Source organism: Drosophila santomea, chromosome X (assembly GCF_016746245.2).
Source record: "Drosophila santomea strain STO CAGO 1482 chromosome X, Prin_Dsan_1.1, whole genome shotgun sequence".
Taxonomy (NCBI): Eukaryota; Metazoa; Arthropoda; class Insecta; order Diptera; family Drosophilidae; genus Drosophila; species Drosophila santomea.
Genome location: NC_053021.2, coordinates 12730698 through 12746314, shown reverse-complemented (window position 1 = coordinate 12746314; position 15617 = coordinate 12730698). Strand labels below are relative to the sequence as shown.

The 15617-nt window shown below is 34.7% G+C and overlaps 2 protein-coding genes across 29 annotated transcripts in view; one reads left to right on the top strand and one right to left on the bottom strand.

Annotated features, from left to right (window-relative positions):
- Window positions 1–15617, bottom strand: part of LOC120457299 — a 140678-nt gene that overhangs the window by 92623 nt on the left and 32438 nt on the right. The window lies entirely within an intron of this gene.
- LOC120457292 (eye-specific diacylglycerol kinase) overlaps window positions 1–15617 on the top strand; it is a 121386-nt gene that overhangs the window by 93700 nt on the left and 12069 nt on the right. For 12 of the 26 annotated variants that reach the window (XR_005616927.2, XM_039644768.2, XM_039644771.2 and 9 more), the window contains one exon: window positions 15449–15587. Coding sequence is in view for 25 of the 26 variants with exons in the window: in XM_039644768.2 (XP_039500702.1) it covers window positions 15449–15587 (139 nt within the window). In the remaining variant the exon portion in view is untranslated. Of the gene's footprint in view, window positions 1–13707; window positions 15131–15445; window positions 15588–15617 lie in introns of those variants that run through there. The other 14 variants (XM_039644767.2, XM_039644764.2, XM_039644755.2 and 11 more) reach the window with 4 other exon arrangements.

Genomic DNA, 15617 nt, shown 5'->3' with positions numbered 1-15617 from the left:
TGTGCAATAGATTAGGCAAATAGCTACCAGTTTTAGCCAACAGAGTTGCGAAACGGCAACAGAATATAAACAGTTGAGATATGAGCCAGATATGGGGGTTCAAGGCACTTTCCACTACAAAAAAAAAAAACACTTAATTCATTTCCCCTGATAAGAAAGAGGTACCATTTTCTTGGTATGGTATTAAGGCACTCAAATTGTCGGCAATATTTTTGCAGAATATGTTCCACTTTTTATACCTCCTTGAGAGCCTTTGCTGAGTTGTAAAATTCTTTGATTCCTCTTTAAGTTTATTAATTGTTGGCAAAACTTTTTGACACAGACACTGAATGCCCTGGGGCCTGAATAGAAATGCCAGGGCGAACATCAGCATCTGGATCAGGGTCTCTATGCATTCGTATCCGTATCCGTCTGCAAAGTTTTCTCCAGAGATTTGTCCGTAGTCCTGCGATTGCTCCTCCTCCCCCCCCCTTGTTGCCATGCATATTTTGCAGGTCCTGTTGCTCTCCGCTTATTGAAATGTTTTGCAGGTCCCTGCCTTTTGTGTTGGCCTTGTTATCAAGTCCAAGGCCCGCCCACTTCGCCTGCGCAAAACACCTCACCGGCAGGCCAAACGCTTAATGCCAATTAAGAAATATTCATTTCATTTGCAGCCCCCGCTCGTTTAGTACCCCTCGACCTGCTCCCCACTTCCCCTTCTCGTTTGGGAGCCCAATCTCTGACCATTTGCCGGATGCACTACGTTTCCACGACGGTTACACGGGGAGAAATTGAAGATCAGTTTGAAATTATACTCTATAAAAACGAGCGAACTGCTAGGAAACCTTCAATGGCAAAAGGCAGTGTTAAACTCCATATTTTTGCTGACATAAAAATGGGTAGTATTCTTTATGTACATATTTTCAAATGCCTACTGGCCAGATTCTCGCAGTGCAGCCCTAAGTGGCCGCGCTATTGTTAATATTCATTAGCTTTAAATCCTTTTCTCAAGTTGTTGCCATTTCGCAGCTCAGGAACTCAGGAGCTGAGTTTTTTGGGAGGGAGAGATGGTCGAAAGTTGCTGCCACGTTTTCAATTCCAATGCCAGGGCATTAATCGCAATCTCAAAATGAAGGAGCAAAAGAACAGGACGAAAACGTTGGCCAGGACGTGCAGATAATTTTTCATTTGGGCCAGCTCAAATGGATTTCTCATTGGCTTAAATGTGCAAATGAATGGATGAATGAAAGAATATCTATATATATGCAACAGAAAAGCGATTTTCGGCAAATAATCATCATCAAAAATTGGAAGAAAAGTGAAAAAACGAAATAATTTTTTTTGAAAACACAGTTCGATAGGAAATTAAATTACGAGCTCAACGAGGTATGCCATTCCATATTCGGACCAATATTTCGAAAGTTATGATCAAAATACTGATATTTATAGTCGCAAAATGACAGAAAAGCGATTTTCATCAAAAAATCATCCTCAAAAATTGGAAGAAAAGTGAAAAAAGGAAATTCTTTTTTTTGAAAACACAGTTTGATGGGAAATTTAATTACGAGCTTAACGAGGTATGCCATTCCATATTCGGACCAATATTTCGAATGTTATGATCAAAATACTGATATTTATAGTCGCAAAATGACAGAAAAGCGATTTTCGGTAAAAAATCATCACCAAAAATTGGAAGAAAAGTGAAAAAACGAAATAATTTTTTTTGAAAACACAGTTCGATAGGAAATTTAATTACGAGCTCAACGAGGTATGCCATTCTATATTCGGACCAATATTTCGAAAGTTATGATCAAAATACTGATATTTATAGTCGCAAAATGACAGAAAAGCGATTTTCGGCAAAAAATCATCACCAAAAATTGGAAGAAAAGTGAAAAAACGAAATAATTTTTTTTGAAAACACAGTTCGATAGGAAATTTAATTACGAGCTCAACGAGGTATGCCATTCTATATTCGGACCAATATTTCGAAAGTTATGATCAAAATACTGATATTTATAGTCGCAAAATGACAGAAAAGCGATTTTCGGCAAATAATCATCATCAAAAATTGGAAGAAAAGTGAAGAAACGAAATAATTTTTTTTGAAAACACAGTTTGATAGGAAATTAAATTACGAGCTCAACGAGGTATGCCATTCCATATTCGGACCAATATTTCGAAAGTTATGATCAAAATACTGATATTTATAGTCGCAAAATGACAGAAAAGCGATTTTCATCAAAAAATCATCCTCAAAAATTGGAAGAAAAGTGAAAAAAGGAAATTCTTTTTTTTGAAAACACAGTTTGATGGGAAATTTAATTACGAGCTTAACGAGGTATGCCATTCCATATTCGGACCAATATTTCGAAAGTTATGATCAAAATACTGATATTTATAGTCGCAAAATGACAGAAAAGCGATTTTCGGCAAAAAATCATCACCAAAAATTGGAAGAAAAGTGAAAAAACGAAATAATTTTTTTTGAAAACACAGTTCGATAGGAAATTTAATTACGAGCTCAACGAGGTATGCCATTCTATATTCGGACCAATATTTCGAAAGTTATGATCAAAATACTGATATTTATAGTCGCAAAATGACAGAAAAGCGATTTTCGGCAAAAAATCATCACCAAAAATTGGAAGAAAAGTGAAAAAACGAAATAATTTTTTTTGAAAACACAGTTCGATAGGAAATTTAATTACGAGCTCAACGAGGTATGCCATTCTATATTCGGACCAATATTTCGAAAGTTATGATCAAAATACTGATATTTATAGTCGCAAAATGACAGAAAAGCGATTTTCGGCAAAAAATCATCACCAAAAATTGGAAGAAAAGTGAAAAAACGAAATAATTTTTTTTGAAAACACAGTTCGATAGGAAATTTAATTACGAGCTCAACGAGGTATGCCATTCTATATTCGGACCAATATTTCGAAAGTTATGATCAAAATACTGATATTTATAGTCGCAAAATGACAGAAAAGCGATTTTCGGCAAAAAATCATCACCAAAAATTGGAAGAAAAGTGAAAAAACGAAATAATTTTTTTTGAAAACACAGTTCGATAGGAAATTTAATTACGAGCTCAACGAGGTATGCCATTCTATATTCGGACCAATATTTCGAAAGTTATGATCAAAATACTGATATTTATAGTCGCAAAATGACAGAAAAGCGATTTTCGGCAAAAAATCATCCTCAAAAATTGGAAGAAAAGTGAAAAAAGGAAATTATTTTTTTTGAAAACACAGTTTGATGGGAAATTTAATTACGAGCTTAACGAGGTATGCCATTCCATAGTCGGACCAATATTTCGAAAGTTATGATCAAAATACTGATATTTATAGTCGCAAAATGACAGAAAAGCGATTTTCGGCAAAAAATCATCACCAAAAATTGGAAGAAAAGTGAAAAAACGAAATAATTTTTTTTGAAAACACAGTTCGATAGGAAATTTAATTACGAGCTCAACGAGGTATGCCATTCTATATTCGGACCAATATTTCGAAAGTTATGATCAAAATATTGATATTTATAGTCGCAAAATGACAGAAAAGCGATTTTCGGCAAAAAATCATCACCAAAAATTGGAAGAAAAGTGAAAAAACGAAATAATTTTTTTTGAAAGCACAGTTCGATAGGAAATTTAATTACGAGCTCAACGAGGTATGCCATTCTATATTCGGACCAATATTTCGAAAGTTATGATCAAAATACTGATATTTATAGTCGCAAAATGACAGAAAAGCGATTTTCGGCAAAAAATCATCCTCAAAAATTGGAAGAAAAGTGAAAAAAGGAAATTATTTTTTTTGAAAACACGGTTTGATGGGAAATTTAATTACGAGCTCAACGAGGTATGCCATTCTATATTCGGACCAATATTTCGAAAGTTATGATCAAAATACTGATATTTATAGTCGCAAAATGACAGAAAAGCGATTTTCGGCAAAAAATCATCCTCAAAAATTGGAAGAAAAGTGAAAAAAGGAAATTATTTTTTTTGAAAACACGGTTTGATGGGAAATTTAATTACGAGCTCAACGAGGTATGCCATTCTATATTCGGACCAATATTTCGAAAGTTATGATCAAAATACTGATATTTATAGTCGCAAAATGACAGAAAAGCGATTTTCGGCAAAAAATCATCCTAAAAAATTGGAAGAAAAGTGAAAAAAGGAAATTATTTTTTTTGAAAACACAGTTTGATGGGAAATTTAATTACGAGCTTAACGAGGTATGCCATTCCATATTCGGACCAATATTTCGAAAGTTATGATCAAAATACTGATATTTATAGTCGCAAAATGACAGAAAAGCGATTTTCGGCAAAAAATCATCCTCAAAAATTGGAAGAAAAGTGAAAAAAGGAAATTATTTTTTTTGAAAACACAGTTTGATAGGAAATTTAATTACGAGCTCAACGAGGTATGCCATTCCATATTCGGACAAATATTTCGAAAGTTCTGATCAAAATACTGATATTTATAGTCGCAAAATGACAGAAAAGCGATTTTCGGCAAAAAATCATCCTCAAAAATTGGAAGAAAAGTGAAAAAAGGAAATTATTTTTTTTGAAAACACAGTTTGATGGGAAATTTAATTACGAGCTTAACGAGGTATGCCATTCCATATTCGGACCAATATTTCGAAAGTTCTGATCAAAATACTGATATTTATAGTCGCAAAATGACAGAAAAGCGATTTTCGGCAAAAAATCATCCTCAAAAATTGGAAGAAAAGTGAAAAAAGGAAATTATTTTTTTTGAAAACACAGTTCGATAGGAAATTTAATTACGAGCTCAACGAGGTATGCCATTCTATATTCGGACCAATATTTCGAAAGTTATGATCAAAATACTGATATTTATAGTCGCAAAATGACAGAAAAGCGATTTTCGGCAAAAAATCATCCTCAAAAATTGGAAGAAAAGTGAAAAAAGGAAATTATTTTTTTTGAAAACACAGTTTGATGGGAAATTTAATTACGAGCTTAACGAGGTATGCCATTCTATATTCGGACCAATATTTCGAAAGTTATGATCAAAATACTGATATTTATAGTCGCAAAATGACAGAAAAGCGATTTTCGGCAAAAAATCATCCTCAAAAATTGGAAGAAAAGTGAAAAAAGGAAATTATTTTTTTTGAAAACACAGTTTGATGGGAAATTTAATTACGAGCTTAACGAGGTATGCCATTCCATAGTCGGACCAATATTTCGAAAGTTATGATCAAAATACTGATATTTATAGTCGCAAAATGACAGAAAAGCGATTTTCGGCAAAAAATCATCACCAAAAATTGGAAGAAAAGTGAAAAAACGAAATAATTTTTTTTGAAAACACAGTTCGATAGGAAATTTAATTACGAGCTCAACGAGGTATGCCATTCTATATTCGGACCAATATTTCGAAAGTTATGATCAAAATACTGATATTTATAGTCGCAAAATGACAGAAAAGCGATTTTCGGCAAAAAATCATCACCAAAAATTGGAAGAAAAGTGAAAAAACGAAATAATTTTTTTTGAAAGCACAGTTCGATAGGAAATTTAATTACGAGCTCAACGAGGTATGCCATTCTATATTCGGACCAATATTTCGAAAGTTATGATCAAAATACTGATATTTATAGTCGCAAAATGACAGAAAAGCGATTTTCGGCAAAAAATCATCCTCAAAAATTGGAAGAAAAGTGAAAAAAGGAAATTATTTTTTTGAAAACACAGTTTGATGGGAAATTTAATTACGAGCTTAACGAGGTATGCCATTCTATATTCGGACCAATATTTCGAAAGTTATGATCAAAATACTGATATTTATAGTCGCAAAATGACAGAAAAGCGATTTTCGGCAAAAAATCATCCTCAAAAATTGGAAGAAAAGTGAAAAAAGGAAATTATTTTTTTGAAAACACAGTTTGATGGGAAATTTAATTACGAGCTTAACGAGGTATGCCATTCCATAGTCGGACCAATATTTCGAAAGTTATGATCAAAATACTGATATTTATAGTCGCAAAATGACAGAAAAGCGATTTTCGGCAAAAAATCATCACCAAAAATTGGAAGAAAAGTGAAAAAACGAAATAATTTTTTTTGAAAACACAGTTCGATAGGAAATTTAATTACGAGCTCAACGAGGTATGCCATTCTATATTCGGACCAATATTTCGAAAGTTATGATCAAAATACTGATATTTATAGTCGCAAAATGACAGAAAAGCGATTTTCGGCAAAAAATCATCACCAAAAATTGGAAGAAAAGTGAAAAAACGAAATAATTTTTTTTGAAAGCACAGTTCGATAGGAAATTTAATTACGAGCTCAACGAGGTATGCCATTCTATATTCGGACCAATATTTCGAAAGTTATGATCAAAATACTGATATTTATAGTCGCAAAATGACAGAAAAGCGATTTTCGGCAAAAAATCATCACCAAAAATTGGAAGAAAAGTGAAAAAACGAAATAATTTTTTTTGAAAGCACAGTTCGATAGGAAATTTAATTACGAGCTCAACGAGGTATGCCATTCTATATTCGGACCAATATTTCGAAAGTTATGATCAAAATACTGATATTTATAGTCGCAAAATGACAGAAAAGCGATTTTCGGCAAAAAATCATCCTCAAAAATTGGAAGAAAAGTGAAAAAAGGAAATTATTTTTTTTGAAAACACGGTTTGATGGGAAATTTAATTACGAGCTTAACGAGGTATGCCATTCCATATTCGGACCAATATTTCGAAAGTTATGATCAAAATACTGATATTTATAGTCGCAAAATGACAGAAAAGCGATTTTCGGCAAAAAATCATCCTCAAAAATTGGAAGAAAAGTGAAAAAAGGAAATTATTTTTTTTGAAAGCACAGTTCGATAGGAAATTTAATTACGAGCTTAACGAGGTATGCCATTCCATATTCGGACCAATATTTCGAAAGTTATGATCAAAATACTGATATTTATAGTCGCAAAATGACAGAAAAGCGATTTTCGGCAAAAAATCATCCTCAAAAATTGGAAGAAAAGTGAAAAAAGGAAATTATTTTTTTTGAAAACACAGTTTGATAGGAAATTTAATTACGAGCTCAACGAGGTATGCCATTCCATATTCGGACAAATATTTCGAAAGTTCTGATCAAAATACTGATATTTATAGTCGCAAAATGACAGAAAAGCGATTTTCGGCAAAAAAAATTTTCCTCAAAAATTGGAAGAAAAGTGAAAAAAGGAAATTATTTTTTTTTGAAAACACAGTTTGATAGGAAATTTAATTACGAGCTCAACGAGGTATGCCATTCCATATTCGGACAAATATTTCGAAAGTTCTGATCAAAATACTGATATTTATAGTCGCAAAATGACAGAAAAGCGATTTTCGGCAAAAAATCATCCTCAAAAATTGGAAGAAAAGTGAAAAAAGGAAATTATTTTTTTTGAAAACACAGTTTGATGGGAAATTTAATTACGAGCTTAACGAGGTATGCCATTCCATATTCGGACCAATATTTCGAAAGTTCTGATCAAAATACTGATATTTATAGTCGCAAAATGACAGAAAAGCGATTTTCATCAAAAATCATCCTCAAAAATTGGAAGAAAAGTGAAAAAAGGAAATTATTTTTTTTGAAAACACAGTTTGATAGGAAATTTAATTACGAGCTCAACGAGGTATGCCATTCTATATTCGGACCAATATTTCGAAAGTTATGATCAAAATACTGATATTTATAGTCGCAAAATGACAGAAAAGCGATTTTCGCCAAAAAATCATCACCAAAAATTGGAAGAAAAGTGAAAAAACGAAATAATTTTTTTTGAAAACACAGTTCGATAGGAAATTTAATTACGAGCTCAACGAGGTATGACATTCTATATTCGGACCAATATTTCGAAAGTTATGATCAAAAACTGATATTTATAGTCGCAAAATGACAGAAAAGCGATTTTCATCAAAAAATCATCCTCAAAAATTGGAAGAAAAGTGAAAAAAGGAAATTATTTTTTTGAAAACACAGTTTTATAGGAAATTTAATTACGAGCTCAACGAGGTATGCCATTCCATATTCGGACAAATATTTCGAAAGTTCTGATCAAAATACTGATATTTATAGTCGCAAAATGACAGAAAAGCGATTTTCGGCAAAAAAATTTTCCTCAAAAATTGGAAGAAAAGTGAAAAAAGGAAATTATTTTTTTTGAAAACACAGTTTGATAGGAAATTTAATTACGAGCTCAACGAGGTATGCCATTCCATATTCGGACAAATATTTCGAAAGTTCTGATCAAAATACTGATATTTATAGTCGCAAAATGACAGAAAAGCGATTTTCGGCAAAAAATCATCCTCAAAAATTGGAAGAAAAGTGAAAAAAGGAAATTATTTTTTTTGAAAACACAGTTTGATGGGAAATTTAATTACGAGCTTAACGAGGTATGCCATTCCATATTCGGACCAATATTTCGAAAGTTCTGATCAAAATACTGATATTTATAGTCGCAAAATGACAGAAAAGCGATTTTCGGCAAAAAATCATCCTCAAAAATTGGAAGTAAAGTGAAAAAAGGAAATTATTTTTTTTGAAAACACAGTTTGATGGGAAATTTAATTACGAGCTTAACGAGGTATGCCATTCCATATTCGGACCAATATTTCGAAAGTTATGATCAAAATACTGATATTTATAGTCGCAAAATGACAGAAAAGCGATTTTCGCCAAAAAATCATCACCAAAAATTGGAAGAAAAGTGAAAAAACGAAATAATTTTTTTTGAAAACACAGTTCGATAGGAAATTTAATTACGAGCTCAACGAGGTATGACATTCCATATTCGGACCAATATTTCGAAAGTTATGATCAAAAACTGATATTTATAGTCGCAAAATGACAGAAAAGCGATTTTCATCAAAAAATCATCCTCAAAAATTGGAAGAAAAGTGAAAAAAGGAAATTATTTTTTTTGAAAACACAGTTTGATAGGAAATTTAATTACGAGCTCAACGAGGTATGCCATTCCATATTCGGACAAATATTTCGAAAGTTCTGATCAAAATACTGATATTTATAGTCGCAAAATGACAGAAAAGCGATTTTCATCAAAAAATCATCCTCAAAAATTGGAAGAAAAGTGAAAAAAGGAAATTATTTTTTTGAAAACACAGTTTTATAGGAAATTTAATTACGAGCTCAACGAGGTATGCCATTCCATATTCGGACAAATATTTCGAAAGTTCTGATCAAAATACTGATATTTATAGTCGCAAAATGACAGAAAAGCGATTTTCGGCAAAAAAATTTTCCTCAAAAATTGGAAGAAAAGTGAAAAAAGGAAATTATTTTTTTTGAAAACACAGTTTGATAGGAAATTTAATTACGAGCTCAACGAGGTATGCCATTCCATATTCGGACAAATATTTCGAAAGTTCTGATCAAAATACTGATATTTATAGTCGCAAAATGACAGAAAAGCGATTTTCGGCAAAAAATCATCCTCAAAAATTGGAAGAAAAGTGAAAAAAGGAAATTATTTTTTTTGAAAACACAGTTTGATGGGAAATTTAATTACGAGCTTAACGAGGTATGCCATTCCATATTCGGACCAATATTTCGAAAGTTCTGATCAAAATACTGATATTTATAGTCGCAAAATGACAGAAAAGCGATTTTCGGCAAAAAATCATCCTCAAAAATTGGAAGTAAAGTGAAAAAAGGAAATTATTTTTTTTGAAAACACAGTTTGATGGGAAATTTAATTACGAGCTTAACGAGGTATGCCATTCCATATTCGGACCAATATTTCGAAAGTTATGATCAAAATACTGATATTTATAGTCGCAAAATGACAGAAAAGCGATTTTCGCCAAAAAATCATCACCAAAAATTGGAAGAAAAGTGAAAAAACGAAATAATTTTTTTTGAAAACACAGTTCGATAGGAAATTTAATTACGAGCTCAACGAGGTATGACATTCCATATTCGGACCAATATTTCGAAAGTTATGATCAAAAACTGATATTTATAGTCGCAAAATGACAGAAAAGCGATTTTCATCAAAAAATCATCCTCAAAAATTGGAAGAAAAGTGAAAAAAGGAAATTATTTTTTTTGAAAACACAGTTTGATAGGAAATTTAATTACGAGCTCAACGAGGTATGCCATTCCATATTCGGACAAATATTTCGAAAGTTCTGATCAAAATACTGATATTTATAGTCGCAAAATGACAGAAAAGCGATTTTCGGCAAAAAAATTTTCCTCAAAAATTGGAAGAAAAGTGAAAAAAGGAAATTATTTTTTTTGAAAACACAGTTTGATAGGAAATTTAATTACGAGCTCAACGAGGTATGCCATTCCATATTCGGACAAATATTTCGAAAGTTCTGATCAAAATACTGATATTTATAGTCGCAAAATGACAGAAAAGCGATTTTCGGCAAAAAATCATCCTCAAAAATTGGAAGAAAAGTGAAAAAAGGAAATTATTTTTTTTGAAAACACAGTTTGATGGGAAATTTAATTACGAGCTTAACGAGGTATGCCATTCCATATTCGGACCAATATTTCGAAAGTTCTGATCAAAATACTGATATTTATAGTCGCAAAATGACAGAAAAGCGATTTTCATCAAAAAATCATCCTCAAAAATTGGAAGAAAAGTGAAAAAAGGAAATTATTTTTTTTGAAAACACAGTTTGATAGGAAATTTAATTACGAGCTCAACGAGGTATGCCATTCTATATTCGGACCAATATTTCGAAAGTTATGATCAAAATACTGATATTTATAGTCGCAAAATGACAGAAAAGCGATTTTCGGCAAAAAATCATCCTCAAAAATTGGAAGAAAAGTGAAAAAAGGAAATTATTTTTTTTGAAAACACAGTTTGATGGGAAATTTAAATACGAGCTCAACGAGGTATGCCATTCCATATTCGGACAAATATTTCGAAAGTTCTGATCAAAATACTGATATTTATAGTCGCAAAATGACAGAAAAGCGATTTTCGGCAAAAAAATTTTCCTTAAAAATTGGAAGAAAAGTGAAAAAAGGAAATTATTTTTTTTGAAAACACAGTTTGATAGGAAATTTAATTACGAGCTCAACGAGGTATGCCATTCCATATTCGGACAAATATTTCGAAAGTTCTGATCAAAATACTGATATTTATAGTCGCAAAATGACAGAAAAGCGATTTTCGGCAAAAAATCATCCTCAAAAATTGGAAGAAAAGTGAAAAAAGGAAATTATTTTTTTTGAAAACACAGTTTGATGGGAAATTTAATTACGAGCTTAACGAGGTATGCCATTCCATATTCGGACCAATATTTCGAAAGTTCTGATCAAAATACTGATATTTATAGTCGCAAAATGACAGAAAAGTGATTTTCGCCAAAAAATCATCACCAAAAATTGGAAGAAAAGTGAAAAAAGGAAATTATTTTTTTTGAAAACACAGTTTGATGGGAAATTTAATTACGAGCTCAAGGAGGTATGCCATTCCATATTCGGACCAATATTTCGAAAGTTCTGATCAAAATACTGATATTTATAGTCGCAAAATACATATATGTATATATATTTGGCTAGGATCGGTACAGGATTCATTTAAAGCGGACAGTTGTGGGCGATAATTAATGGCCAGCTGAGAGACCACAATTCCCTTTTAGGGGTTAAAAAGGTATTTATATATATTTTTTATGCGGTTTTGATGACGCTCACTGGCTGCTCATGCAGCACTTTTGAATATTTATTTATTAGTGCATTTTTATTTTCGATTTTATTATGTCAAAGTCAAATGGCTCGTTGGAAAATGGTGGTGGCAAATGCAAAGTGTCATTATTGAAATACGCAAAGATATTTCAAGGTTTTTATCGATTTTGTCAATGGGGCCACACTGCAAAAGATGGCAAAAGAAGGCAAGATGGAGGCAGAGGAGCTGTCTCCTCCCCGGAATCTCAATCCCATTACCAAGTCCGGACCACCGACGACAGTTTGCCTTTCATTAGGCGAGCGCTTGCCCGCTTTCCACCGGTTTTTCCCCCGCTTTTCCACCCACACACACCCAATGTGGAAAGCTTCCACCTCCCTCCCACGCCGCAATGTCCAAAACCTCTTCAAAGGCAGTCGACATCGAAATTAATCACATTTGAATTGAAATTGCGTTTCAAGTTTTGTTACGTCTTGCTTGGCTTCGTTTTATTCGTTTTATTCGGTTTGCCTGTTTGTCTGTGTTTTTTGGGGCTTTCAGTTTTGCTGTGGTCACTCATATTTGGTATCAAACGATTCTAATTGGGGATGATTGCCTCTTTTTCGGGGGGCTAACTGCTTTGAATGACCAGCATGTCAATGGGTTGTTAGAGGATTGTATTTCGACTTTCAAGACTGCTTTGACTAATTCGAGTATTTTATAATTAGTTGGAATTTATGGAATATATGGTTTAATTACCCTTTAATAAAGGCGACAAAATGCAAGTGTGCACAATTTTGATATCGAATTTAATATGAAAAGTTCAGTATATTTGAACGGACAGTTCGGAACGCAGGCGAAATGGAATGGAATTCCCAATGATTTTGCCAAGTTATTTGATGAACTATTAGCACAAAGCCATCTCAGCATTGATTTCCATTTCAAGTCGATTTTCCCCTTGGACTTTTCCCTGAGCAATTCTGCCCAAGGAAAAGCGTCCATTGTGATATATTAAGACTGCAGTCGGCAAATTGATTTGCAATTCAATTTTGCAACTCTGAAAAAGCCCCACACAATTTCTTGTCCTTTCTTCACTTACTTAGAAGCATTTTCTTTGCTAAATTCTTGACGCTATTGAAAGAGTTAAATGAACTGCAAATATTTAGTTGCTGCAGTAATTAAAGGTAACTTTATATGTTTCAACCTTTTTCTTAAATTTAAACACAAAAACATGTAAGAATGCTTTGGAAATTGAAGTGAGTGTAGGTGTGTTAGTACACCCACACACACTCATCCGCACACACGGATACGCTACATTTAACGGTAAATCAAGCGTGGATCCAAATTTGAGTAGCGCGTCAGAAACAGAACACAAAACGCACACGAATCGCGCACAAAACGCGCACAATTCGCGCATAAAACGCGCCAAAAGGAAAGCCGACAAAAAACTGAAAATAAAAATGATATTAGGCAGAAGTAAAGCCGTGGAAAACTTTGACAATTGACATGGAAAATCTGCGAACCAGCAATTTGTCAGGCCAATAAAACGCCCTCACTGAAAAAGAGATTAGTACGCAGTCAGGAAAAAAATAAAAAATAAAACTACAAAGACGACTAGAAAATCGAGTCACATTTTTCTGTATGTATTTCCATCTGATAAGAATTTAATTACAATGCACATAAACAAAATGTATACAAATGTATTAAGCACACACGCATACTAATAGTACTAGCTGTGCGCCAGAGCGAGACAGCAAGCGGGGGGGAGTGAGCGAGAGGGGCGGTTTCATATCCAAATAGGGTTTACGTCGAAGTTCTTTTTATCCTACAACTCTGGCGAATTTTCTTTACTCTTTACATTATTATAATTAAAAAAACAGGATATACTTATTCAATTATTTAGTTACAGGGAACTGTAAAAATAATATATACATATATGAAGCTATAGAATATATAGAACGGTTTAGCCAGCATATCAGTATCGTTTCTAAAGAATGTTAAGTGCCTGAATATTCCATACTATCCCATACATCCAATTTTTAGAGTAGCGCAAATAATTGCTGGGTTATAGTGTATAAAACCGTATAATAACAAGCCGAACCCAAAAACAGAATCTCCGGGCAATCTTTTTGCGCCATAATGACAGCCGCAGACACGAAAACGGACAGTAGCAGAAGTGGAGGCACAAACCGCATCGGATTCAGAATCGGATTCAGAATCAGCAACAGAATCAGCAACAAAAACAGAAGCAGAGTCACCAAAATCGAAATCCGCATCGGAATCGGAATGGCGAGATTGGGAGCTGAATGCAAATAAGCAACAGAAAAAGACCGAAAAAATCACCAGACTACAGCGAGTGTGTAATGAAGTGAAGTGAAATGTAAAGCGAGCAAAGTGAGAAAGCAAGGTGGACAAAAAAAAAAAAAAATAGAAAGAAAAAAGGGGAACGGATGTGGAAAAAATAAGTCATTGTATAAACCATGTTCATATCTTATTTGAACTGTGACGCCAGCAGCCACAGCAACAGCAGCTGGAACTACAACAGCAACAACACTGATACCTGCAACAACTTGAGCTGCAGCAGCAGCAACAACACTGATACCTGCAACAACTTGAGCTGCAGCAGCAGCAACATCAGCACAGAAACCAGCGACAGCAACGCGACAACTTGCAGCAGCAACATCTATTGCAACTGCAATTGCAATTGCAATATCTGCCCCAATACCGACGGCTATAGCGAGGAGAGCAGCAACAACAACATAGTTACTAGTACTAGCTGCAGCTGCAGTAGCTGCAACAATATCAACTGCAGCTGCAGCAGCAGCAGTCAGCATAAAACTAGCGGCAACAGCAGCGATTGCAACTATAGCCACAGTGCGTGCACACAAGCTTGCAACTGTAATTGCGACACTTGCAACAAAATCAACTGCAGCAGCAACTGCAGCAGCAACTGCAACAGCAACTGCAGCAACAACTGGAACAGCAACAGCAACAGCAACAGCAGCAACAACACCTCTGCAGCAATTTTCGGAATGGAGCGATTGCTGCACGCGGTTCGCGAGGAGTTCCAAACGGAGGATGAGTACGAGGCCGAGGTGGACGTGGACGATGACGAGGATGAGGCCAATGCGCTGCACAGGAGCAGCATCAGCAGTTGCTGCAGCAGCCACAGTAGCAGCAGCAGCAGCAGCAACAGCGATGGCAGCAACTCCACCGCATCGCAGCCTCTGTCGCCGTCGCTGCCGCAGCCACGACGTCGACTGCAGCGCAGCGATAGTTTCGGCTCCGTTGGGGGCGGTGTGGGAGGGGGCGTGGTGGGAGCCGGCGGAGGGGCGGCGGGAGCGGGGGGAGTGCGGCGCTTTCGCCGCTCCTCAATCGGTATGCAACGGAAGTCGGCCTTCCGCCAGCGGAAGCTCGACTCTTTGGGGGCGTGGCGCCGGAAGAGGTGAGTCCCTGAAATATTCATTAGGGGATTCCCCCACGCTTAAAGTTGCAAAAGAAAAAAAGAAAGAAGAAGGGGGAAGCATTTAAAATGAATGTGGGGGAAAACCTCTAGCTTTAAAGAATACTTTAAACCATAAACCACAAACTGTGGCCTGCATAGCAAATGCTGAAGAATTCGCATTTTCCGAAGGAAAGCCATCACACACAAAATGAAATAGCCACGTTTCCAGTGCTTATCGATGCCAATAGCATAACAACACTTGTAATACATATCATTATAGTATTTAATCTATTTTATTACTATCCCCTTCCCAAGCAGGCGTACCGCTTCGGCCAGCAACTCCCGGAGACCGATACGGATTGTGCCCGACTGGACGGAGAATGCCGTGCAGGGCGAGCACTACTGGAAGCCCACCTCCGCCTCCGGCGATCTGTGCTGCCTGAATGAGGAGTGCATTGTAAGTGAATGATGTCCCCGGCAATGGCAA